Source organism: Falco cherrug, chromosome 3 (genome assembly GCF_023634085.1).
Source record: "Falco cherrug isolate bFalChe1 chromosome 3, bFalChe1.pri, whole genome shotgun sequence".
In the NCBI taxonomy this organism is placed as follows: Eukaryota; Metazoa; Chordata; class Aves; order Falconiformes; family Falconidae; genus Falco; species Falco cherrug.
The window spans coordinates 107,873,192-107,900,930 of NC_073699.1; the positions used below are offsets into that span (position 1 = coordinate 107,873,192).

General features: G+C 39.6%; 1 protein-coding gene across 1 annotated transcript in view; it reads right to left on the reverse strand.

Annotated features, from left to right (window-relative positions):
* Positions 1–27,739, reverse strand: part of PLCH2 (phospholipase C eta 2) — a 121,804-nt gene that overhangs the window by 26,491 nt on the left and 67,574 nt on the right. The window contains exons 8-16 of the mRNA XM_055703797.1: positions 19,417–19,563; positions 18,816–19,059; positions 17,183–17,312; positions 11,427–11,597; positions 8,494–8,587; positions 4,625–4,828; positions 3,445–3,565; positions 1,318–1,489; positions 961–1,068 (exon numbers count right to left, since the gene is read on the reverse strand). Coding sequence (XP_055559772.1) covers positions 961–1,068; positions 1,318–1,489; positions 3,445–3,565; positions 4,625–4,828; positions 8,494–8,587; positions 11,427–11,597; positions 17,183–17,312; positions 18,816–19,059; positions 19,417–19,563 — 1,391 coding nt within the window. The remainder of the gene's footprint in view (positions 1–960; positions 1,069–1,317; positions 1,490–3,444; positions 3,566–4,624; positions 4,829–8,493; positions 8,588–11,426; positions 11,598–17,182; positions 17,313–18,815; positions 19,060–19,416; positions 19,564–27,739) is intronic.

Here is a 27,739-nt window from a genome sequence, read left to right on the forward strand (position 1 = left end):
TAAAAGCTTTCGGTTTGGCTTTCAACTCATTTTCTCCCTGTTGAAAAGGGTTATGCCTTGATACCAGGTCTGACCTTACACAGGTGGAGAGCCTGCTGGACTCAACTGTATGAACACTGGCTTTGAACAGCTGCATAATTTAACAAGAAAGTGTCTAAAAACCATGAAGTATTAAAACATCACAGATCTCAGCTTTAAAATACTGAAAAGTGATAAGCTATAACACAATAATTTAAAAAACCCAAAGGAATTCTTTTTCCCTTTGGTAGACTTATTCATAAAGAAGTGTCTCTTTTGGTCTTAGATGAAAAGGATCAAATCCATAACACAAAATGAGGAAATAGCCTGAGGGAGACAGGATTGAAAATGCAATCTCTCTCCAAGGCAAGCTAGTTTATGTTATTAAATAGTTTTGCTGTGTATTTTACAGTGTTTCTATAAGATGCAATGTCAGTTGCCAGAAGATTAAAGTGACAAAAAAAATTAGCTTTTAGAAAGGATAAAGAAATAAGGGATTTTCAGACTGAAGCAAGTGGAGATTAAAATATTCTCCCTTTTTTTAATATCACCTTACAGTAAAAATCAACTAAACCCAGCATTCAGCAATCCAAAGGGAAGCTCCATAACAATGACCACAATTTGACATAAGCAGATTTTTTCTTTTCTTTTTTTGCATTTGAGGGGAAGAACACTACAATGCAATAAAGAATCATGAGATACCACTATTTAAAATATTAAAAGACACAAACCTCCAAACTTGAAACACAACCACTAGAACTGGTGCTGCTTAGCATGCACTTTTGTCAAATCTATCCCCATGAAGGTTTAGAACCTAGAAGACTTGTGACAAACCGCAAAGATTTGACCACATTCACAATCCGGAGAATTCATATAAGGTTTTTTCTCACTGGGATGGGAAAACTTAACATATATTTACATTCAAACGGACACATAACTTACATCTCCGTTCATCAGTTTACAGTCATCATCAATCTCATCAGCACTGTCCTCATCAGAAACTTCACCTTCCTCTGCATCGTCACTGATGTTGGCTGGAAGTTTCTTCCCCTAGAAGATAAAATGATTACACAGGCAGCTTACCATGCAGCTATTGCTATTACACATCTGAAAAAAAATAAAAGAAAAATTAATCAAACTGTGCAACAGGTTCTTGTTGATTGAGAAGGCAATCATCCTTGTTTAGGTTCTTAAAGACTTTCTGTAAAATTATTTAAGTTAGGGTAGAAGCAATAACCATGCAGAAATCATCATCATTACAAACAAAAAGACGGACAGAACAGATGAAGCAGATTTTACCTTAACCAGTATCTTTCCTTTAAGACTTGCTGGTGAAGGGAGCTTGGTAGAATCATCATTGTGCACAGAAGACAGATCCAGTTTGTCTCCCAGGATTTCTGTAAGGTACTGAGCCATCTTCTTCTGCTGAATGACACTGCAATGGTTCTCAATTGACAAGATGACAGGGTACCTGGCAGAGACATAAGCAAGTATCATCAACTGCAAATTTAGCTTTTATAGCATTAAAAGAATAAGGGTTATTACTGTCTCAGCCATTCCTGTAACAGACATCGCCACCAATGAAATCCACAGGGGTTAGATAAATCAGTGTGGGCACAGGATTGATGTCCCACTACTTACTCCAGACTGAATGGTCGATTTTTTGACTGCAACAGAATAATTAAAATTCTGCAATCTGATTTATGCATTTTCTTCCAGAGCACACTTTCCGCCTTCCTATACTACCCAGTCCTGGCCTCCACTTCCTAACACAGAGATCCTAGCAAGCCATCCATAAGGAAAACCTAAAACTTCCTTTCCCTTCTGTGCTTCAGCCCTTTTATACTCTGAGAGGGAAAGTAATGAAGGTACCAAGAGCCAAAAAGATCCCCAAAGGGGCTTTGTCTTTACCTTCCCAATTCCAACAGCCAAGTGATAAACTTGTGTTAGCTATTCCAGGAAAACTTTTCTAGCTAGTAACAGAGCAGTATCAAACTAACAAGCCTGCAGATAAAGTCTCTTCTACAAAGACAGTAAGTATTATTTTTAGATTTAGTTTTATTGTTGTCATTTATTGTTGATTCTCCAGGCCGAGGCCAAGAAATCACAATGCCTGGTGGCTTGAAAGGCATCAAGGTAAGATTTGTGAAACATCGATTCCAGTATGGTCTGTGCCATATAAAAGCACACTGAGGATGGATTTCTGTTTCGAGATGATGCACTTTTAGGATAAGCACAAAAGCCAGTATACAGTGCAGTTTTGTACAGCTGAAATATAAGGGATTCATTAATTAACACCCAGTTATGAATAAAAAGATGTTGATCCTGACATCTGGCCCTCATTGGCTCCTCATTAGGAAAAATGAGGCTTTCAGCCAGACAATGCCTGCAGGACAAAGCTTTCCAAGCTGATGACTACAGTTAAATTCCTGGCTTTGCCTGAAGCTAGCTCCTTAGCTGAATTTGCAGCCTACCGACAGCTATGCCTCAGCCTATCCTGGGAAAGAAAGCCCCTGCAAATCTAAAATATGCTTTGTTCAGTACTGAACTCTGACTGAGCATCGACACCTAGCAGGAAAAAAACCCACCCCAAATAAGTTGTAACATGTTCCCAGTTAACCTTTCTGTGAAGCTTTTAAGAACTGCAACAGTTTCATAAGCATTGCCATATATTCTGCTGGCCAGATTTCCTTTAATTTTTTTACCACGTCTTCAGGTAAATTCAAAAAATTTCAGGCTCACAGTAAGCTTACCTGGGCTGAAATTTCAGTGCAAGTTTAGCTCTATTAATGAAGGCAGATGACTGCTTTGGAGAAGCTACTGGAAAATTTTTACAGAGATATATTAATTTATCTTAAAAAAATAATAGGCTCACACATACATTTTGACTCTCAGGAGGAGGAATGTACTGCCAAGGTATATGAAACTTCCCATTGTATAATTCTCTGGTTTCCTGAGCAATGTACAGGTAGGGAAAATAAACTCTTTCTCCTGAACAGCCTGCTTTCTCCACAATTGAGCTACTGTCTCTGTGTATTCTTTTGCTGCCTGACTTGCTTCCTGACCCTGGAGCAACCAAGTGTAACTTTGGCATCACTGGAGTACACAGACATCCAGAGGGAGCGGGACACGTGGTGAAACTGCTAGCCATTCACTAAAAACAGTCACTGTCAAAACATGTTGATCCTCTGATCTTCTACAAATGGGATAGAGACAGCCCCACAACTGTGTGCAGAGTGCCCCTGCTCAGTCAGTTCGGCCTTGTTTTTTCTTTCTGAAGGCTTTGTCCCCACAGAAAACAACTCCAAATTCGTCTGGCATATGCAGGAACAGGTTAGATTTTCACTTAAGTGCCTTCATGAGGATGGCAGGGAACACCCCAGTTTATAGCCTGGAGACTCAAAAGTTGGCAGACTGTATACGTACTCATTCTTGATAAAGGCATATTTGTTGATAGTTTCAATCACATCTTTGAAGAGAATTTTGGAAGTCAAAGTGTATCCATGGTGGACAATTGGTTCACCGTCTGGCCCATCCCAGCAGTCAACTGTAGAACAGAAACAATGACACCCATCAGACAAGTACCACCTGGGGCCACCATCTGTGGAAGACTATGAAGCCCTGCAACTCCCTCAGCAACCCAGCCAGCCATGACCCAGCAAAGCAGGTACAAGTTCATTCCCACCCTTCATCTCTACCTCCCTCCTCACAGTGCTGAACATCCTTCCTCTGCAGAAACATCCTGGCCTTGACATCCCACTGTGTACAGATGACTGTTCCCACTGTTTGAGAAAGCCCCAACCAAAAAAGATGTCCTTTTAACGAGTGCTGAGGAGTATCGTGACAGGAGCATGGTACTGCTTTCATTATGCTACTGCTGAACTTGAAAGCAGAGAACCTCAGCTTTCTCACACTACAAGCAAAGCCAAGACCTAGACAGCTCTAGACCTTGGAATTTGCCTAACCTTATAATTGAACGTACATGAACGTTCACATACATGAAATGCATTATTCTTCTGAAGGATCCATTGGCATGTCCACAATCTAACCTGAGCAAACTAATATTGACCTTCTGGAAAATCGTGAAAACATGTTGATAGTCAGGATATTAAGGATGATTACAAAACAGGTAGTGTCTCAGAAAGACACTACAAACATCAGAAGGGACTTCACATAAGGACTTCCTGGTCACTGCAGAGACAGTCAACATTTCACATAACAGAACCCTACTTCCCCTATCAGAAATATCAGCTTTCCTCTTACGTGTAGCACATTTGCCAGTTTGGTTGCCATACACTTGGCTAGAAAGTAGATACACCATTCATTCTACTGAATGTTAGTATCCTCTCTACAAAAATAGTTTTACAATTTTTTTCCTCAGTACCAACAACACTGCTCTTCAAATGCCTGCCTTACTTCCATGCTCAAGAAAATTTGTCCATTATACAGCAACATTATTTTGTTGTTCTTTATGAAGGGAAGACACTGTTTTACTAGGCTTTTTCCTCTACCCAATTACCATGTCTTTTGCATTAGTCATGAGTCTTCCTTTACAGAGGAGAAACAAAACTACGGAGCCTACTGACGGTTCCTGTTTGATCTTTACCTTCTACGCACCGACAGCCAGATTGTAGCACCCATGCATACATGTCCACCCTAGACTGGGACATCAGCTGATCTCCCATGAGGTAGGTATTATGTGAAGAGGTAATGAAATAGTGACTCAAAGGATAACTCATGTCCTGATTCACTTGGTAGTGTTCTGGGTTGAATATGTCCCCTGATGGACTCCGCATGTAATTGGTGAAACCTGTAAACAAACAATACTATAAATAATTCAGTTCTGTCCTTTTTGTTGCTGTAGCCTTCCTAAAATCAGCCTAAAAATGCATCCCTACATTCACTAACACATTCATGAACATGTAAGAAAGATAAATAAATAAACAGCACCACTGCATCCCAACTGTCTCAATGACCAATTGTGATTATGGCTTTCAAGAAATTTCTTGCTGCTTTGTATGTCTTCCTGCTCTGTCTTTCCTAAAAAAAAAAAATCTGTTTAAATCAAACCTGACATTTTAAGCTTATAATCTCTCTCAAAAGACTTTGTTGGTCGCATGGCACACAAAAGCCTCCAGAGATCTGCGGTAATATCCTGGCATTGCTCCTCAGTGAAATGAGTTGAAAGATATACAGTATTGTACTGCCTAGAGACAGTTCCTAGTGACCCAACAGTTTGAAGCAAGGGAGATACTCTCCTCTATTTCTCCTGAAAATACCAGAAGAACATCAACACGCATTAGCTTGTACAAGCAACAGTCTCTAATTTTGATATGACCTCGCATGTGCAAGCATACTTGTGGATGGGAGAGACCTGCAGTACTGCATTACTGTCACTTTATGTGACTGAAGTTCACTCCAGGTTTGACACCAAAAAAATCAATTATCTGTAGTACTTTCAGTGATGCTACCAGAAGAATACATTTTCCAAAGTAATGGGATGCTTTCAAATCATGCAGACAGTTTCTGTATTGCAATCATCACTCTTGCTCAGAAGCAAAGTTTTAGCAAGTTGTATCTTTTATCTGTGTATGAACTTTCTGCTCTCAGATCACCAGTATACGTTTGTGCACATATACAGACACATTCACAAGGCAGACTAACATTAAAAACTGTAACTTCCATCTCGTCCCCTCAAAATTCTTTTCATTCAGCATGGATGAAAGACTAAGATTTCCATCCACATCCTGGCTTTAACAGCTGCTGACAGCAATGATGCCTTTATTCAAAAGGTCTCTACTTCAAGACTTTTAATTCTGCCATTTCACTCATTATTCCATAAATAAAACAGTGCCTGTATAAAAATACTGCCAAACTTCTAAAGGTCTTAATGCACTTTCTGTGACTGTTGCTGGTCTTTGTTTCTGGTGCTTTGTTTCACTAAAGCTACACAAAGCAAAATAACTCCAGTTCTCAAAATCAGTCTCAGAATATTGGTCTACAGAACACAGAAAAATTGAGCTTGAATAGAATTTAAGATAAATTGTCACCATTATGATGGTTCTTATAGGCTTTACATTTTGTGTTGATGGAAGTTTTATTAAAGGAAAAGAGATGATAAATACAAATAGCAGCCAAGACTTTCCAAACAATACACTAGGAAACAGTGCTAGGGAACATCAGTCTAGCCTAATATTTGAGTCTCTTGAAGCATATATCATGATCAACTAGCAAACAAGTAATACAGCTGAAGTTAAAAAAAAATAAAAAAAATTACTAACCAAGTCAGAGCAGATACCATGAAAAACTGATAGGGCACAGTATTTGACAGCAAACATGGAGCTAATCATTCCTGACAAGTTAATAATTTCTTCTTACTACAAACCAATCAGCTGCTACAACATTAATCCCACGCACCACTGTTAGGGCAGCCTCTGAAACAACGCTACTGTTTGCTTAAGCAACTTTAAGCAATTGTTAAAATATATTATCAAAATTGTTATAAGGACTTCACACTAACTGGATCAATCAGCCCTAGGATGAAGAAATACAACATAATCAAGATACTGTTGGCAGTGTGTACGGTAGATCTCCAGTATTTACACACTGGGGAAAAATGTACTGACACTGCGTTTTATTTTGATCAACAGAGGAAGGTAAGAGGGCAAGACTATGTTGGATGAGCTAAACATCAAGGGCCAGTCCAAGGTGCTTCATGAGAAAAGCCATCACAGCTGAGGACGTGAGGCAAGACAGACACATGAACAAATATGAGTGGGCAGAAAACATTGTACTACTATTTTACTACCACTGAAGGGCTTCGTAAGTGTGGGCAGGATGCTCTTGTCTGGGCTGTATCAATTTGACGAATAAACATACAGCTTCAGTTTCCATAGCTGTTGAACTTCAGTCTCTCTAGGCAACACTCCATTTATTTTCTGGAAGACAAGAGGGATCTAAAGTCTGAACTACACATAAAGACATTAAACGAGTAACTTCTCTGTGTGTGCATGTGCACAGAGATGTGCATACATGTATACGTATGCAGATAGACATCTATGTTTTCTAAGGAGGTCTTTTTTCTTTGTCAGTAGCCAAATCCAGCAGTGTGCCCCTTGTCAGCGCCTCAGTCACCTCTGCTCAGATGTTGTCATCAACATGCTCCAGGAATCTCCTGCATTAGTGAAGCTCTAGATTAGATATGTTCTGTTCGGCTGCACTTCTAGCAAGATACCAGAGAGGCTAAAGTCTCCCATAAGGAGCAGAGCCTGCTGACATGAAGATTTTTCCAGTTGTCTCAAAACAACCTCATCTCCTACTTCCTCCTGATCAGGAGATGTTGGACTGCACTCTAATCCTAACCCATAAACTCTCAACAGTTTTGTCATCCATTCTTAGGCAAAGCAATTCTATAGGTCAGGCTAGTTTTTTAAAAGTTTTTCTTTCCAGTATGGAAAACTACAGTTTGAAAAGCCTACTTACTTTTCTAGCTATGAGGAAAGCATGATAATGAACCTGATTATTCATTATTTATGTGACTGCCACTGACTATAAAGCACCAGAAAATAAAACCATGAATATGTCAACTGCTACATTCACTTGGCATCAGTATAAGCTTTAAAATTAATGGAAAATTTAGTCTGAAATTAGAACAGACCTGAATCCATCCTAAGAAACCATCATTTCTTGAAAAAAATAAAAAAAGAAACATATCCACCTTACACAATATATGAGAAACTACCTACTTCTCATGCAGTAAACCAAACTGAACTTATATTTTGCCACTTTTCACTATGACAACAAACCCACAGAAATGGACAAGACTGATTTTCAAAGGGTCCTGGATCTTTTGCACAGAATCTAATTCCTGAGGAATGTACTCTGTCCTTGGAGTCAATAAGATCTGGCAGAAGATTTACTGTTTAGGGGAAAGGATTTAGAATCAGTCCTCCCTCAAAGTAACAGCTGCCCTCATGATGGTACAAGCATCATTATATTCAGAGCGAAAGCTTTAGCAGCAGAGGTCAGGAAAGCATGCTTCTAGACAAATTTCATCTGTCATCCCACTTCACACATTTACTTCGGATGAGATCGCTCCTTTTATTAAAACTTAAAGGATTTCCAAAAATACCTGCAGGAATGATGCCACTAAATTCTACTGTATTTTCCAAAAGCACAAATAAAGATACATCCAGCTCCAGCTGACCTTCAATGACCACTGCTTCATCATGACATACACCTTTTAAAAAAAAAAATTTCCAAAGAGTAGCAATTTCCCTTTAGGTCCCTCAGCAAATAACAGATAATAAAATAACAATAATAAAAAAAAACAACAACAAAAGCAAACCCTACTGAACAGCATAATCCATACAACAAGACAATTCTATGACTATATACTGTGCAAACAAATGCAATATTCTCATAAACATTTAAACATTTGCCTCTTTCCTACATAAGCTACACCAGCCAGCTCACCATCAATCCCCAGAGCTCCCTCCTTCTTGTTCTCCAGGCATGGTTCAAACTTGCTGATGATTTCCAGGCAGTGTTCTTTAGTCACATTCGTCATCTGTAAAAGTAGCAAAAATGAAGTGTTACCTAGTAATCGCAGCCTCTCTTAGCTCTTTTCCCTGTGTACAGTTTAACAACTGGCCAGATTACCCATAATGGTACTAACGATTTCCAGTTACCCAACGAGATGATCACTCCTGTCAATCAGTGTCAGGTCTGATAAGAACTCAGTGCTTTGTGAAAAGTTTGCCCTATTGGCAGCTGCCGGATCACAGCCGATAGACCGAGCTCCGCTTTGTAGGTCAAATCTGGTTAGGGCGTTATTAGGCACACAGAGCATCCAAACAGAACAAGCTTTGTCACAAACCAATGAGATTTCTTCTCTTGTAGGATTAAAGGATTAGTTTGCATTATCAAAGGGTTTTTACTTTAAAATAAAACAAGAAAATGGCTCATCTTTATGCAGCAGACAGCAAAACCAATTAGTGGCAGGGTAACAGAGAATTAGGACATAATGCTCTCAGAACGTTCTTTAGGGAGTACAATGGGAAATACATGTTTGTAAAAGTTGTTGTTTATAAAAAAAGGGTCATTTATGACAAGCTGTAGCTTTTTTGACCTTGCAGTGTTTTCATAATTCAGTTTTAACACTATTATTTAATATTCCTGATGTTTACTGTTGATTTACCCTCTAATTATTATCCCTGCTATTATTTAATATTCCTGTCCTGTGTGGTCCTGGAAATCCTTTCCATTAGATGCTGCACACGACAGACGAAAATACAGCCCTTGTCACCACCACTGGGGACTGCCAGTAAAGCAAACCATGCTGACGACTGTTTTGGCAACATGGAATCTTTGCTCTGGAGGGAAATGAAACCACCAGCATATCTGCTACCAGATCAATGCCTTTTCTGGGTGTAATTTAAAACCTAATACATAAAAGTAAAATAGAAGGAAAGAAAAAAACCCTATCCCTTTATTTTCCCATACATTATAGGTTTGCTAGGTTCAAAAGATAAAGCTCTGGAGCAACAGAAGGTTTTTCTGGTACAGCTTCAAATGCACAGAACGAACATTTGTTTTCCCTGCATACTGTATGAGAAAGGGCAGCACTAGGCAAGGGAGAGAAGCCCCACAGGCATGAGTTGTCCATGTCAGTGATTAGCTGAGCTCATTTGTGTCCTGTGGCAAGTGTTCATTTTCCTCTCACCATCTGGAGGATCAATTGACCAATGAAATGGAAACATACCCCACTAAAAAGACAACTGCCAGAGAGGTGGCTTTTTGTGTTCATTCATTTCTTAGACAACATTTGAAACTGATGAAGAGGTATGACTTACAGGCATGGAGCTTCAAAAGAGATCATGAGAGGAAAAAGGCAAAGATGAGTCAACGCATTTGTTCCTGCATTGACTGCATCTTGCTATCCAACTATTTTCCCTCACTTCAGAATCTTCCACAAGTCTCTAAATGAAAGATCATAGGATCACTCAGGGACCTCGGGAAGTCATCCAGCCCAAAATCCTACTCATACAAGGTCACGTCAGTTAGCTTAGGGTGTTATCTACTCTGGTCCTTGAAATCTCCAAGGATGGAGGCTGCACCACCTCTCCAGGCAACTGTCCTCATAGTACAGATACTCGATGCCTTGCTGTTTTCTGGCCTGCCAAATTACCGTGTACCAGAAACACCCAAACTTGTTCTGAGCAAGAGCTATTTGGGATACGAGTAAAAGTGTTAGGCTTCCAGGCAGCTCGGTTACAAAGAGTCCTAATGCCATAAAGGTTCAAGTCAGTGACAGAGGAGGCAGAGCAGTGGGCATGTACATGGTGCATCATACACGCAGAGATAAAAAAGCTTTTCTCCTTCACCATTAGACAATAAGAATATATCAACACTAGTTTCCTTTTTTCATGAAAACGCATACGAACTGTCAGAAAGTGGACTTCTGTAACTTCAGTGTGCACAAGTGACTGATGGACAAAATTTCTAATGTGACTGATGTAGGCTAGCCCCGTTGTTAAATCCAGTAACACAAGTGGATAGCATGTACCGCAACTCAGCACATAGTTCGCTGGTATTTTGCTGAATGGGTCTAAACAACTATAAGCACAAGGTATAGGTGCACTTCAATACCTGTATGACAAAGCTTATAAAGCTATAAATTAACCTCTCTGAAGAGCTGTTTGTCTCAGATTCATAAGCAACATTAAGTATCATGCTCATCATTATCTTCTGACTCCTGCCACCACCACCCCTGCCCCATATTATTATACAGTGCATATAAACATTACCTGGCTTGACAGACAAAAATACTTCACCTGTTTCAGGTCAGCAAAATGGGAAAATAATCTTTTAACACCCACTTCAGCAACAGAGTTAAAGCACTAAGAAGCAACTTAATAAATATTTCTATACATCCTCACAATACTTTCTCAGACATTAATAATCCTCTCAACAGCTTTTCAGACATAATATTCCACTTTACAAACTGAGATAGTGTGACCAAGTAATTCAGTGTCTCATCAGGGACTATGGACTATGTGCTAAGTCAAAAGCAGAGACAGAAACACCACCTTTTTCACCAGCGTACTGAATACTGGGAAAATACAGATACTGATGGAATTGCCCTAAGACAGCACATAAAAAAGAAAGAAACTAGAGAGACTATATTTAGGGGCATAACAAAAGAGCCCACAGAAAAAAAGATGTAGTGAAAGCAAGAAGATTCCACAAATAGTCATGCCAGCCTACAATATGAAATTCACGTGGCATCTAATCATCTATTTTTCATACATATGACAACAAATTTCCCACCCCTTTCAAAAGGCAATGCATCCCCAGTGGCAAACAAAGGCATGCAGACTGGAAGTCTTTTCCTGGCTTGGACCTACCTTCTGTTCAATCTCCAGAAAGCGTCTCAGGTCATCTGTATCTAGGTAGTCTTTGTGGTTGCTGTACGTGAGCATTAGCAGGTACAAATCACGCCGTGTTGACATCATCTTATAGAATGCGCAGAACTCATCAAAGCCCAATGTGCCCTGGTTATCATCCGTGTCAGCCTCCTGCATTACACAGCAATAAAGCAATGAGATACCCAATTGCTCAGCAATAGCCTAAACAAACTTTATAAAAACAAACACCTGCATGAGAATAAAGCAGCACTGAAATTAAATGCAGGTTGATAGTGCCTGACGTGGCTACTGACTGTACAGCCTGCTAGAAAAGACTGATTTATCAGGCTGATGCTTGTCATGAATGCTCTGCACAACTTTCCCCTTTGAACCTCTTAAATGTATGCACTGGTGTGTGAGCCAAGAAACAACTTTTAAGGTCTTTATTATTCCACAGGGAACTCTGCTTGAAGCATTTCTTCTACCTATGGCAATGAAGTAAGACAGTCTACCCTGCAACATAGAACAGAACACGCATATGTCTGGCAGAATTACCCATTCATATTTTCTTGAGATCATTAGAAGCCAAGTAATCTTGAAATTAATTTTATATCCGGGATTTGGGAGGATAACTGTTAAATCCATGGCCATAAACTAGTAAGATCTGCAAGAATACTGTTTTGCAAGTAAAGAAAGAATCATCAGTAAATGCTACCATATTCTCTCGTATATCTGTCCCGTACGACCTGTATGTTTCTTGGTTCTTAACTTTTGAGGGTCAGGTGCTCCAGCCTGTGATCCAGACCACCCTCAGTTCTATCAGCAATACTACTTACTGTTTGCACACAGCGGAGACAGAATTTCTTCGAACAGATCTTGTGAGAGTCTGAACACAAAGGGATCCACCCAATGATAAAACTATTTGGAAATGAGATTATGGAATTACTTTGTTTCCTAAAAGCCTAGAAGCACGAAAAAATGAATGAGAAATTCTTGCCAGGGAAAAGTATGAAAAAGGAAAGCTACAATGTTTCCCAAACAGGGCCAACACTTGCACATTTTTACCAAAAAAAAAAAAGGCTTATCCAGCAGTTCCTACTTTGTTCTCAATAAAGCAGTTATCCAAATATTGCTTTGCTCACCTTCACTATAGACACGTTCAAGCACACTTTAGGCCACAAAAAAATCAAAACAATAAGTAAGCTGGCCATGTTTTTACCAGATCTTCATATTTTTCGCTGAATTTCCTCCACATACTGCCATATATGTGCAACTTCTATCTGATGAACAAAATGCTGATAGCAAGCTCTCCCCCCACGGACAGCAGCACTGAGCAGCCTTCACAAAACACTTCTGTCCTGGCAAGCCAACACCACGTCAGTCATCTGCCCAAGAACGTTACTGCCATAACTCACCATAATCCTGCAATTTATTCTAAAGAACCCACAGAGATTTTTAAGAACTTGCACAGCCTTCTCTTTCCTGATTCCCAAAGTACACCCTGCACTCGGTCCCTACACTCTTTCATCTTGATGGAGCTCACTATTTTGTCTCTTTTCCAGCCTCATGCTTCAGCCCTTTCAGAGCCTGTATCAGCTACAACACCGAAGCTGACAGTCCGATGGAGGAAGTGACTGGAAGAATGAGGAGTCATGAAGTCATAGATGCAGCTTCTTTAGAAATGAGCCCCAGGTGAAAATGTGAATGCGTTTGTGAGCAAAATATAGCTAATAAGAATGGCTTTCCCCATTGTAACTATGCCAAGATTTTTTTTCAACAACTCCCTACTTCTTTAACTAGAAACTAATATTCAAGGTAACTTTCTTCAAGACCTACACATAAACTACCCTATTATATCTTAAAATACTTGGTGTATTATAGCTATTTCATTAACCAAGAGATTTGATTTTTCATTTCAAGCCTGCTTAATAGTCTAATTTTAAGCTATCAAAGAGCAATTATATTTTCAGTTGAGACCAGCTCAGTTTCAATTATGCATTGCATGTGGAAGAAGCAAGCCTATTCTTTGTTAGTAGCATTTCTAAAGCACAATACACATAGTAGTTGTCACTGATTACAAGCAGTAAATCTGGAATGCAGCATACAATAAGAGTGAATTTTTTTTCCCACTGAAGTTTTACCCAGTCCCTTCCATTTGACTTGCATCAAACCTAATGGTTCACCCTGGAAAGAGAATCACTTTAATCTACTAATTTTAATGAGTTTTTCAATTAAGTTCTTCACTGAGCTACACTTGTAAGCCTAATTGTTTGCTGCTATGAAACAAAAAAACAAAAAAAAAAAGGGGGGGGGGAAGAAAAAAAAAAGTAATGGGCAACCCCCCTTGGTTTTCTCTGGCCCTACATGCATGATTCTCAAAGGCTTTTGAGCCTGGAATATGTCCCCAAAACAAATTATTGGAAATCTAGCAATCACTAAACTAGCATGACTTTGTAGTAAACATGAAGCGGAGCTCAAATAGCTGCTACTCCCAATGTGAGATTTTCAGGCACCTAGATATACATTATATTTCTAAAGGCACACATATACTCTGTCCAGACATTGCACCAGAAAAATTAAAATAGCTGAAAAGTCCTCACTTCCAGTGCTCCCCTAAGGGACAGCCTGCAGCTCAGAGGTAACCATTCTGTGCATGGAAGCAAACAGGACCTAGCAGATACTCTTGCAGAGATAGAACCACTCATCCCAATAGCCACTACTTTTGGAATTTAAAGAACTTTCAGTTGGCAGAAAATATCTGTTTTGCACAAACTGCTGTTTAATGCAATAGCCTCATGTGACATTGTTTCGGCTCAGAACCATACAGGTGTTAATCCACCAACTGGATAACTTATCACTGGCAGAAGTGAAAGACACAAACTGACTTTTTCTTCTTCCACAAACGAACAACAAAGGAGAGGGTATCTGCAAAATCCTGGTGACTAGAGTTTCACTCCACTTAAAACTACTTTTTTCTATTTGGAAATATCTATGGTGTTACAGCATGGACAAATCTACTTCCAAAATTCATTCTGGTCCACATAAATTTTATGCAACAGAAACAGAAAATAGTAATCAAAACGAGGGCTGGCATTGTAAGAGCAGCCCGACAGAAATGAGCACCCAGCTTCCTGGGGCATCTGTGTGCTGTAAACGTTTTATTTCTCTTTTACTAAGCAGCATACAGAAAAAACACTCATGTATTTCAATTCTATTTCTAAACTTCTGTTTACATTTCCCCCCTAGCTGCAAACTCTTTTTTTTTTGCAGGATTTTCTGCTTCTAAAGATCAACCCACCCAAATGATGGGTACAATATTAGCCTAGGATAACCTGTATCAGCTGATTACTGGAAACTCTCCAATAGCCTTTCCTTCCCTCCCCATAACCTTGAGTTGCTGTGCTTTGCAGAGTTACCCTGCTTTCCATGCTCCATTTGAGCGTATTTTACCATTTTGGGCCCACAAAAGAATTTACATTGCACATAAGATGCAACCAGTCAGGCTCCAGCATCAGCTGTCAGCAGGATGAAAGAAAGGGCAGAAAGAGATTTAAGTTAAAAATATTTTCAATCCAGAGGAATTAGAATAAGTACATACAGCCATGGAAGAGAAGGAAGGTTTCAAGGCACATTTTTTCCTCAAACTAGTTGTAAGATTTCCAAGTTACACTCTTCTTCCAAATTATTCTCTAACACTTTTTGGCTATAGTTAAGAGGCCATAAAGCGGGTCTATAAAGACTGACCACAGCAAAATGCAGCGGCTACATTTGTTTCTAACCGAGGAAAGAGATTATTTTGCCTTCCTTCCTTTTCTCAGGAATAAGTTATAAGAATGACAGCTTTGTGCCCAAACTGACTAGAAAATCACTCAGTTGTACACAGCCAACGGTTGTTCAGCTTCATGTTAAAATACTTGACTTATCAAAAGTCATGCTGCCTGCCACTGTCCTTAGCTTCTCCTTGGTCCCACACAAAGCTACCTGTACTGTGCAGGAAACCATGTCTCCATGAGGTCGGCACGTAAGACTCACTATATGAGCTATGTAACTTTATGGCAGTTTAATAAAGAAGAGCTGACATTCTAAAAATTATTTGCACAAGATTTATAAACTTTATCATAAAGCCTCAGTTGACTGCTTCTTTTTATTTTTTACTATTCTCTAGCAATGGAACAATTCTATAATTAGTGGCTGTCATCAGCGAAAGTACTTTTCATTCAAAAGGCTCTTAATACCTTCTAAACCTTGGAGCTTAGGGTTTACACTTCTCACCGTCCCTCTCTATGTGAATCAACTTCTCATACCAGTAGGTAATTGTCTAGGGAATGCTAATTTCAGAAGAATAGCATAGAGCCCTTCTAAATGATAAACAGAGCCTAATTTTTCCATCTTAGCAGAGACCATGTCAAAATGAGAGCAACAGTTCACTAGCATGATTCAGTAAAATGATTCCAAAGACTCAGATATGATTTCAGGTTTCTATTTCATAGGATTGAAGGTTTCTAATGTTCTTGTCCTAATGCACTGAAAGAAAGATTAAAAATGAGAGGAATGTTTATGCTTTGGCAATACCAAAAGAACTATTTGTTTCAAAGTGGTCTTCTAACCACACAGCTACAGGCAAAAAATATGTGTCCAGGCAGTTTCATTCTATAAGTACTTCATCAAACCAGGAAAAATGGCTCAAAACAAGAACAGCTTTGGAAAATGAAGACATGAACTTTAAGAAATCTTTAATCAGTCTTCAACTGAAGGTTGCTAACTGCCCAGGAGTTGTACAACCTCACTAAATACATAGAATAAAAGATGGCTCAGTCTTCAAGCACCAGAGAACAGAATTACTTTTCCTTGCCGCAGAACTTTGTGTGACCTTAGGCAATTCATTTATCCCACTTCAGGTTTCTGAAATTGGGCACAGAACATTTCTGTACCTTAAGTCAGGCAAAACTTAGGTATTCAGCTACACACAACGCCTTGGACAGATTTAGACTGTCTAGAAAGCCAGTAGTGGACAGGTATTTGATCCCTGTCAGTGCTACTGAAATCCCAGTATTTAGTTTTCTCTAAAACAGTCTCTCACAGCCTCTGCAAGAGAGCATTCCTTGAAATACCAGAGCTTGCTGGAAATTCATGCTGCCATGTCCCTGAGACAGTGTATTGCAAAAGTCACAGTAGTTCACTATGCTGAAAACTACTGATTCAACTCCTGCTTAGGTCCTTCATAGAAAAGACTTTTTTGATTACCAGTACGTAACACATCCCCACAGTTCAGTTGCTCAATAAACTGGGACAAGGTCAGTAGCGTGCAATGTCAAAACAAATAGCTCGTAGCAGTGCAAAACCCATGACAGACACATAAGTTTGTCTATTGGATATTATATTAGTACCAGTTATTGGAGGATACTGAATACTTTACCAGGGAATATTTATTAGGGAGAACATAATCAGAGGAGGAAGCATGGCTGAGCTTCAGATCAACAAGTACAGCAAATAAGCAAATTTTGTTCTGTGTGTCTTCATGTTACGTAACACCAGAAGGTACCTGGTATAATGACTTTTTCTATGAATAACAATTTCTCTATGATGTGTTTCTGGAGCTCTTTTCAATTTACCAAATGGACCGTGTAGTATCTCTCAGCAGAGTGGAAACAAACCAGCTGCTGAAGTATTTACAATCTCTCCGATTAGGTTTCATGTTCAATGTCCAGCAGCTCAATCCTTGTTCTTTTAGAAAAAAATACATTTTCATTTCTTACCTTAAACATCTGCTTGACTTTTTGTCGGGGTAGGTTCACATTCAGTTTGTGCATTAGCTGGAGCACTTCACTGATACTCAGACTGCCATCACCGTTTTTATCTGCTTCATCAAACGTCTGCTTCAACCACATTGAACAGGAGTTAAGGAACAGCACAGAATATCAAGGGATATTACTGAATGTTATGTATGATTTTTTTCATGTTAGGAAAGACTTACATGAGACTGGGGAAGAAAGTTCAAGGTAACAGATAACTCTACTCATGTTACTTCAGTAACAGTTTCTAGACTTGTTTTGCTCAAAAGGTAACACACACTATTTACCCGTCCTGCAGCACAGAAGAATGAACTTCTGAGCGAAATGCAATGTTGCATCACACTTTGTCCTGTATAAACAAATGAAATAGCTTTACACAGGGAGTAGAGATGAAAAAAATAAACCTGTATGTTGGTATTGGGGCTGGTGCCATTTAACGTCTTTGTTGGTAACACAGACAGTGGCATCACGTGCACCCTCAGCAAGTTTGATGACAACACCAAGCTGGGTGGTGCGGTTGATGTGCTGGAGGAAAGGGATGCTGCTCAACAGACAGACCTTGACAGGCTTGAGAGTGGGCCCCTGTGAACCTCATGAAGTTCAACAAGACCAAGTGCAAGGTCCTGCATGTGGGTTGGGGCAATCCCAAGCACAGATACAGGCTGGGTGGAGAACTGATTGAGAGCAGCCCTGAGGAGAAGGCCTGGGGGGCGCTGGTTGATGAGAAGCTCAACGAGATCAGGCAATGTGCACTTGCAGCCCAGAAAGCCAACCGTACCCTGGGCTGCATCAAAAATAGTGTGACCAGCAGGTTGAGAGAGGCGATTCCCTCCATCTGTTCCACTCTCATGAGACCCTACCTGGAGCGCTGTGTTCATCTCTGAGCCTCCCAATGTAAGAAAGACATGGACCTGTTGGAGCAAGTCCAGAGGAGGGCCATGAAGATGACCACAGGGCTGGAGCACCTCTCCTGTGAAGACAGGCTGGAAGAACTGGGGCTGTTCAGCCTGCAGAAGAGAAGGCTCCAGGAGGACCTTAGAGCAGCCTTCCAGTGCCTAAAGGGGCTGACAAGGAGAGGGACTTTTTACAAGGGCATATAGTGATAGGACAAGGGGGAATGGCTTTAAACCAAAAGAGGATAGATTTAGACCAGATGTTAAGAAATTCTTCCCTGTGAGGGTGGTGAGGCACTGGCACAGGTTGCCCAGAGCAGCTGTGGGTGCCCCACCCCTGGATGGGGAGTCCCTGGAGTTCAAGGCCAGGTTGGATGGGGCTTTGAGTGACCTGGTCTAGTGGAAGGTATCCCTGCCCATGGCAAGAGGGCTGGAACTAGATGACCTTTAAGGTCCCTTCCAAATCAAACCATTCTGTGATTCTACGTTTTTCAGTCCACTCTGGTCATTCATCTCCAAATCCTGCCCAGAACAATCCTCTCCAAGGACTCCCCTGTCTCTGGAAACAGGCAATACAATGGGAAACACTTTGAAGCTTTGAGGCTAGTGCTTACTTTTAGAAAAACAAATACTTAAAGGAATCCCTATGCTACTGATAGCTCTCCACCACCAGGAAATATTCTCAGATATTATAAAAAGGATATTGGTCTCTGGTCCTTTGGCGTTTTGAGAGGCTGTCTTCATCACTGATCCCTGCCATCAGATATTTTAGCCCTGTGATCCAGGTGCGTGCTTCCTCTCCACTGGAAGATACCAAGTCAAGAGATTCCATATGGTCCCCATAGTAGATGCTGAAGCAGCAGTTGGGATCAAAACTGCCATCGGCATAGCGCTGAAAGATCTCTGATTGCTTCCCCTCACAAACCTCCTGAATAGAGTCGATAGAAACTAGAATGACAAAAGCATGTAGTTCATTAACGACTTTGTGCAATGCCCTAAGCCAGACAGGATGCATTTATCCTGGTAGACAAAACCTGAAGAGAAAGGGCTGAAAACTCACATTGCAAGGTCCCCAGTTCACACAGGTTTATTTACAACGTACTACACCACTGCAACCGGCATAGCTAACAACAGCAACTTCATCTTCATAAAGTATTAACCACAAAATCATTTACTGTCCTTTAAATTCAAGTACAACATTCTTCTTGACCACCTGTGAATTAGTCAAATTCTTCACGCTTGTTTGTTTTAAGAGGGCAATACCCTAGGAGGAATTAGAAGAAAGGTTCTGTGGTTTACACTCACTTTTGGCTTTCTCATTCTTTCGAGAGGGTCTCCAGCGAATACATGACTTGTGCTCATCCAAGTAATAGAAGCGGACCAACCCTTTGGAGCTGCCACGGAGTTTGATCATTTGGGTACCAGTTTGCATGGAACTCATACATCTTTCCACTGAAGAGAGAAATAAAGTGATATCAGTAAGTCAGACTTTGCTCCCTTTAAAATTGCCTTCACAGGAAGAAAACATACCAAGGAGCTGCCAAATTAACAGTTCAAGTCAAAGGACAGGATTTCCTATACTGTCTAATATAAGAGATTGGGTTATATGATCAAAAAGTCAGAAAGATTCTTGGCAACTGTGGACTTACCTGTAAACGTGAAAGTTTTCATTCCCACATGAATAGGTATGAAAGATACATACGTTAGAATTGGCGCCAGGTATATACCCTTCTTAAGACCATCTCGAATGCTTAACTTGAGCTTCTACAACATGCAAAATTTGCGCTGGACACAGCATGAAATTTCACCTGGAAATTCAGATACTTGGCCAGCAAAACCTAGCACAGTTCCATCCATGTCAGTAAAGTTATTATGCGTGACTTTGCCTCTTAAACATACAGTAACGTTGTGGCCTAACTTCACCAAGTTTTTTTCACACTCCCCTGTAAATCCTGGAGTTCCTGTCAGTACTATCACCGCTTCCCATATAGCACTTTAGCTCAAATACTGTCTATACAGAGTCCAACTTAAAAAAAAAATAAAATTAATTACCCAACTTGGTCATCAAAAGTATTCTAGAACTCCAAAAATAATTCAAAGGCTTTTATGTACAAACGACCTAAGAGTTAAAACCATAAAATTAAAAGCAAGAAGGTGATTAGAATCCAATGTGTGACTGCAAAGATGAAGCCAGCTTCAAAGGCTACATTCTTACAAAGAGATCTACAGTTAGGGCCAACAGCAGAGTCATTTTCTGCTACACCAGTCAGGAAAACATATAACCAAATACAAATCCTAACAAGTAGGAAGGGTTTTGATTTGCCTTCTCTAATATAAATTGTATTCTGCAGCACTTAAAAAGATTCCAAAATTTTCTTCTTGGGAAGAAGCTGAAAGAACAATACTGAGCAGGTATTATTTGCACTAATTAATGTTTTGTGTAAGGTACCCAGACACTACAAGGATAAGTATGAATAAAAAACGATCCGTTTTGGTTTTTTTTTTTCTGTCCTATAACATATGAGTAAATCTACACATTTGCATTAAAGTGGATCCAAAATATCAGTTAAATATAGTTCTTTATGACTGAGTGAGAAAAAAAGATTGAAAGCTTTGTTAAGCATTTGTTAACTTTGTTAAGTTGGATTTGTAGCCCATAACCTGGTGCTATGGAAGACCTGTAATTTTCTCATAGCCACTGTAAGTTCAGCTCAGTTCTACAAATACTTACCCAGATAAGCTGCTCCCAGCATGTGAACAACCCTAGTAAGCAAACTCACACCTCTCCCTATTAAAGCAGTTACAAGATTAGGACCTAAAATGTCTAGTGGATCTATATAATTATATATTAGCGTTCAGTCCTAATTCATAAACATTTAGCCACTGTTTGCTGATACCCACAGACTGATGTAACACAAAGCACATTAAAAGCACACTAATAAGCAGACTACAATAGAACTACTAGCAGCACACTTATTTGGGGGGATTTAGCTGAACTAATAATATTCACTTCCTGATCACACTCTAAATCAAGCTACTTTCAAGTATCAGTTTCTAGAATAAGCACAAGGGAAATCAGACAATATCGTTAACTTGCTTGTTAATACCAAATACCAAGGTATCACAATATGCCTACAAAAGGAAACCAGATTTGCAAAGGAAATGTTTGATCTTTCACAAGAGAAAGTCTGAGGCAAAGCTAAGCTGAATTTATTAGCAATGTTATTTTGAAGCTCCTTTAGTAAAAATATGACATTTTTAGAGTGACAGAACAACACTAGGACTTCTGCAAACCACAAAAAAAGCTTTGGAGCCCAAGCATTTACTTCTGTCCAGAAACAAGGGTACCCATTTTCATCACAGAGGCATTGCACAGTCTGCTGTTTGCATCACACTTTTACTTGCCATCCAGGCCAAAGAAAACAGTAAACTCTGGAAATAGCAATTCTAGAAAGCTGAGATGGAGTATCACCTTTTCCTCCCATTGGTTCTATGGATTCAGCTACTGATGCTACAAAATTGCTTATGTAGCACAAACCTAACAGATTTTTCTTCTTCCAGATCAATTAAACCCACGTTCTCCTAGGAGGAGGCCTTTCACCTATGTTGTATGTTGTCTCTGGGCCCTTAAAACACGTTCCCCTCCTGGGATTTGGCAGCATTACAGACAGTGCAGCCAGTGGCCTTCAAAGAACAAGTCTTGGAAGAAGCTCCCTCAAAGAGCTCTGCTCCGTCTCCGCAGGGCTCTCCCCCTTCCCTTGGGAACTGCTGCTCAGCTGAGGCTCTGCCAGGCGAAGCCCCTGGGAGCAAGGCTGGGGCCATGCCTGTGCCTGCCTGGATCAGCGGCATGCTTTTGAAATCCGGCTGCTGCAAGGAACAAAGCTTGACAACATTAATGCAAACTGTTAGCAACTGGCTGTGTCCCAGGACTGAACGCAGACGCTCGTATTTTCTGCCAGGTCTCCCATTTATTTCCCATAATGACAGAGCATAGCCTGTGACTTAATTTTCCTGTGCCTTTTCTGCCTGGTCTGTTTAAGTAAAATTAAAACTATAACCATGTCCAATGGATTTATGTATTTTTCTTCAGACCTAGAGATAAGAAGTGTAAATTACTACTCAGATTCTGGATGGAACAATATAAACTAACACATATAACACATATTTTTATGAGTTCAGATTTATAAGTAAATACAAGAAAATTCTGAGGTCAGGCTCCTCTTTTATCAATCTGTGCATACAGATCGCAGATGAAACACTGTCCAAACTAAAACACTCATTTCATGTACTCCAAAATGCATCAAACCCAACACAATCCTTTGGGGTGATTCAAGTCTACCTCTCAGGCAAAAGTAAAAACATCCAAGAGAAGCAAGGCAGAGTAAAAAGAAATGGAAAAAAACCATGGACATTCCTGTGTTTTAGAGCTCATATTCAGACAAATTCAATTAATTTACTCAGGAAAACAAAAAAGGTTCAAGAAAATAGATTAATCTGAAAGCAGTTCACTAATAATAAAAGAAAGTTTAAATCTGAAGCCAAAATTCTGTATGTTTATATTAATAAAATATTTACAGAGAGAAGGTGTTAAATTAAGAACAGGATAATCCTTCAGGTAACATTTTATTTCTGAAAGCTGATCCCTTGGCTTCAATCACAGATGCCCTTAGATGAAATCAATGTGGTCAGAAGGTATTAGTCATAAAAGCAAATGCCATGCTACAACTCAAAAGCATTACTGGAGTTCACTACATCATCAGATCCAAAGCAGATTCAAACTCGGTTCGACTATTTCCCGGACACTGCAATCTTTTCAATATCTGCTTCCATTCCAATTCAGAAGAAAGATAAATTCTTCTCAAATTTACTGTGAGATAATAATTATGGAAAGCTTGAACTTATTTTAATTTCACAGGGTTCAGAGTTTTTTTGGAAAAAAAATCTGTTGGTCAAAATAGCTGAAAAAAAATTTTCTATTACCACTAATCACAGAGTTAAAATCACATGAAATTTCCAACTTCCTCTTTAGAAGCTACTGCAGTAAATAATTTTATTTGAAAAAATGAGAAGAGCAGAAATGGGAAGAAGTAGCAAAGACTGCACCTCCTACAAAGCAGAAAACAATAAAGAAGCACCAAAATGAAAGTGCACTTTATGCAACGCCCATGTACTTTGCTTTTATGTGAAATAAGAATATACTTCTTGGCTGTTGAAACTTAATAAGCATCCTTGGATTGCTTTTTTTAACGCCACCGTTCATTTCTGCAGGATTGCTCACGCAAACCTACCCAGAGTACACAGTACCTCAGCAGCCGCCCTGCTGCCAGTTCCAGCTCATCTGGACACTGGACTATTCTTCGGTGATTCAACACGACTGCAACTAAGGTTTACAGACACAAACCTGAGTTCAATTCTATCCAGTGTACCTGTTAATTTGAATGGTCAGACCATACCAAAAACTTCTTCTAAGTATCTGTCATTATCTCTTGGGGTTTGGTGACACGAGCAAAGGAAAGCACAAGAAACGCCTTCATTCTTGTGCCAGGAGAACAGCAGCAGCCTTTCTGGATCCTACCAACATGATGGGAAGGAAGATCCTTAAGGTCGTGCAGAGGTGTTAGCTAGGGCTAGCTAGACAAAGACCAGGAGACCAAGATCGAGAGGGGAAACTTCCACATCTCTCCATACGCATGTGCACTGAAGCATGCGCCCGTACCTGTCTGCGTGACTGAAAGTTCAGAGCACTAGACAGACTGGCAGAAAGGTTTGCAGGGGGAAAAAATGAACCGTAGTGGTACTTAGAGCAAACAAAAAAATCATTTTTCTGAAGTCTTTCACAGCATGTAAATGAGAATGGCACACTGATGAGAAGACAAGTATAACTGCTTCTCCTTACCATTGTTCAGATGCTTTCTTTAAGGATTCATTTCTATACTTCAAATAAAACCCCTCAGTCTTGCAATAAATCATTTCTCCGAAGAAATGGCTCCTAACTATCTTAATTAAGGCTCAAGTTTTCTTCTTGGTGAAATAATATTTTGCACTTCAATAGTACCTTTTTGCAGAATTCAGTTGAAGTTCAGTACTCTTTTGATCTAATGAGTTGCCTCAATTTGCATCGGAACAAAATACAGTCATGGAAAGAAGAAGGATCTCTGTACTGCGGCAAAAAGCAATGTCACAGCAGAGCAGGAAAGAAACACAGAACACTTAGTTCCATTCTTGTGTTCTTACAAAGTGACACTAGACTGATGCAGTGAGAAGCCTCAAAGTGATTTTTCATAGCTCATAGTAACGTTTATAGTTACTATCGAGAGTTTTAACAATAAATAACAAAACTACACAAATCAATTCCCTACAATTTGTTCTGATTAATTTTTTTTTTTTGCTTATTGTTAGAAAGATGTTCTAAAGACTGTTACTTAATTATTTATGGTTCAGTAGCATTGTTGTCTTTTAGGAGTTTCTGAGTTTGATGTAAATGTGTGAAGGAGTGGGAGTGTTTTAGCATGTGAGGATGAAAAGAAGTTAGAAGGATTGAGTCACTGAGTATTTTTGTACATGGATCAGCTTTGTCAAAAGATTCACATCCAAAGTTCAGTATGGCTCCAGGTTATGTCATACAGCTTTGGCCCTAGCCAGTCTCTTTAGAAAAGTCAGGAGGCAAGCATCACACCACTCAGCAGTTCTGCCCCGTTAACAGACTCTGACAAAACGCATCCTGATTGTATGCTTCAAAACAACCGCTCTTCTAAATACTATAAGGAGAGGAAAATAGATTTCAGAGGCTTATTTCTCTTCAGGGCCTCCAGAAGATGCAACATGTTTGTAAGCCTAGAGAAACCCCTCCAGTACATGCGCACTATTATAAGGGCAAGCTGTTACCTTGAAATATTATCAAACCAAAACAGCTTTCCCACATGCAAACAAGACTCCCACACTTGTCATACATTCAGCACTGCAAATCCATTGAAGAGGTAATAATTTCCAGGTTTTGTTAAAAGTCTCACTGGAAATGGTTTTGCAGCTATAACTGGCTCATCAATAGCTAAAGCAAAGAACTGACTGGCTCCAACTATTCCTGCTAAGAATATCAGTTTCAGTTTAGACAGGAGGCATGAAATCTTTTTTAAAATCAGTATAATAATATAAAAGCATATAAAATACATAATATATATAAAATATATCCGGTACAGTGCGCTGGGAATTCTGTTCAGCTGAAAAGTCTTGAAATCAGAAGGTATTTTGAAAAATTCTGCATATGAACTGTACAATTGATTTCTGCGAGCTTGAGGAATCTCCACGACAGTTCATCACACCACTCTCATAATAGAGGTCACCAGATTGTCACTTCTGACCCTGAAGATACTCGCTCAAGTAATGGTCTTATCACTGAAGCTTTAACATTAACTGTTGGCTACAGCAGCCTGGGTTTGCTCCTTATACAGGCACTTATGCTAATGGAATACATTAGTAGTAATTCCTACCTGACACACTGCCTTATGAATCAAATGAATCGCTATTAAAAATAACTTCTGTTACATAGAGATTTTAGTATCCTGTGGTTCATAACAGAGGCAAACCGCCTTTATTTATTTATTTATTTATAGTCTTCAAACTTTACTTATTGTATATTTATTTTTTCTTCGTTATTACATATTTAAAGTATATGAACTCATCGAGGGAGATTCTGATTCAGTTTCCTCTTACACAGAAACTGGACTGTTCTTACTGGGTGGATTTTACTTCACACAGCGAGAAAACCTCAAACCAAATAAAAAACCACAACCAACCAAAACCCAAACAAACAGAACCAAACCCCACAAAAAACAGAAAAGGAGACATTGCCATGCAGTTAGTGGCATGATCAAGAGTTAACCCAAGGTGTTTTCTGTCTACAATATTCATAGATCAGGTACAGCCGGCTGATTTGTATCATTATGCCAGGATCCAACTAAAAAACAGACCACATCCAACTCATTAATCTTCATTTGTTTCACTTTGCATTCCTACAGCCTTGTGAGCAGGTCCTTCTCACCTTTTAAACCAACCGTTTTATTATTAGTGCAAGAATTTGCTCCCCCTATTTTGCTCTCATTGACTCCAGCCTCACTAAATTTCTGGACTCTCTACTACTCTATTAATTGGCAAAAAAAAATCCTATAGCATCTTTGAAAAAGAAAATTTCTGTATAATTCTGCCAGCAATGTTTGGGACCGTGTTTGCTGCGTACAAGAGATAATGCAAGACTAAATCCATCCTTAAAGAGCACAGCCCCTAATAAATGAGATGTTAATGGGAAAAGAGATGCTCTTAATCCTGTGGAAATTAGGGTGCTTAATTCGAGGCCAGTCTGTCAGCTCTCCATCTCTAGTTGAGACTCAATCAGCCATCTGGATCCAGGGAAATGCAGAAGCAGAGTAGGATGGTATTTCTGGGCCTCTGCGAAAGCTCCCATTAGTTTCTAAGCTATCTATACCTCAGCCTGCCTGTTAAAAAAAAATGTACCTTTGATTGGTAAAGCTCACAGACGAGTATGACAAAAAAAGTGGTTCCAAAGCAACAGGTTGTTCTGGTCAAGGCCACTGCAGATTTCCTTACTGGACATGAATGGCTCAAGACAGCTGCTATTAAAATGCATTTACTAGACCAGGAAACGCCTAATTTCTCTAGCCATTTCCCACAAGGATTGCTGGTTTTATCACCTATTTAAAAGAAAGGCTGCTATGAGGCAAAAAGGGACCCTCCTCAGACAGCTAGTGAAGCTTAAGAATTTTGTCATGGTATATATCAGTATTCAGAAAACCACCTCCCAAGAGTCCAGTGACCTACTATGGAAGAAGATAACAGAGATGCTTCTAAATGCTCATTTCAAAGGCTTTTCTGAAAACTACAGATATTGCATGAAAAGCCAGTGTTAAGAGAGGTGTACAAACCGGCAGATAGCAAACCTATCTTACTGTGGGTATGCAGAGGGAGACAGATTCTATCCATGTCATAGAAAATTTCAAAGGGTCTGTACATTACAGAATGTAAAACTTTGCCATTCTAGAAGAATGTAGAGAAATCAGTAATGGAATTATAACTGAGCGATTGTTGAAGACTAAAAGAATTATTCTACCAACCAAGCAAAAAAACATAGGACTTGAGCTGTGTCTCAAGTTCTTCCTTCTTTTCTGCTCCCCCACACTACTGCTAGATAAAGTTGCCACTAAAGATTTAAACATGAAAGCTTTCACGATGATACCATGTTGTTCAATTAAGTGGCAGGTATTCACCCTGCATCTTACCAATATGGCCGATTTTCCATCTCGGAGAAGCTACGATGCTGCCACCAACCCAGAAAAAATCTTCAGCCAGACGGGCCACTGAGAACTTATTTTGAAGCAACAGAGGTTTTGAGGCATCCATATCTGAGACAAAGGGCAGCTTCAGCATGGAATATGAGCACTGACAGCCTGAGTAGGTATCAAAATCCTGTGGTACACATTTTCAATGTAATAGCATCAAAGTATTATCAGGAGAACAAAAAGGTAATCTGTGATTTCCAAAATCCAGTGGTATTTCTCAGGTTGTTACAGAGCAGTTTCACAGTAAATTCAGGCCTCCTTCCCGTCCAGAATTAGAA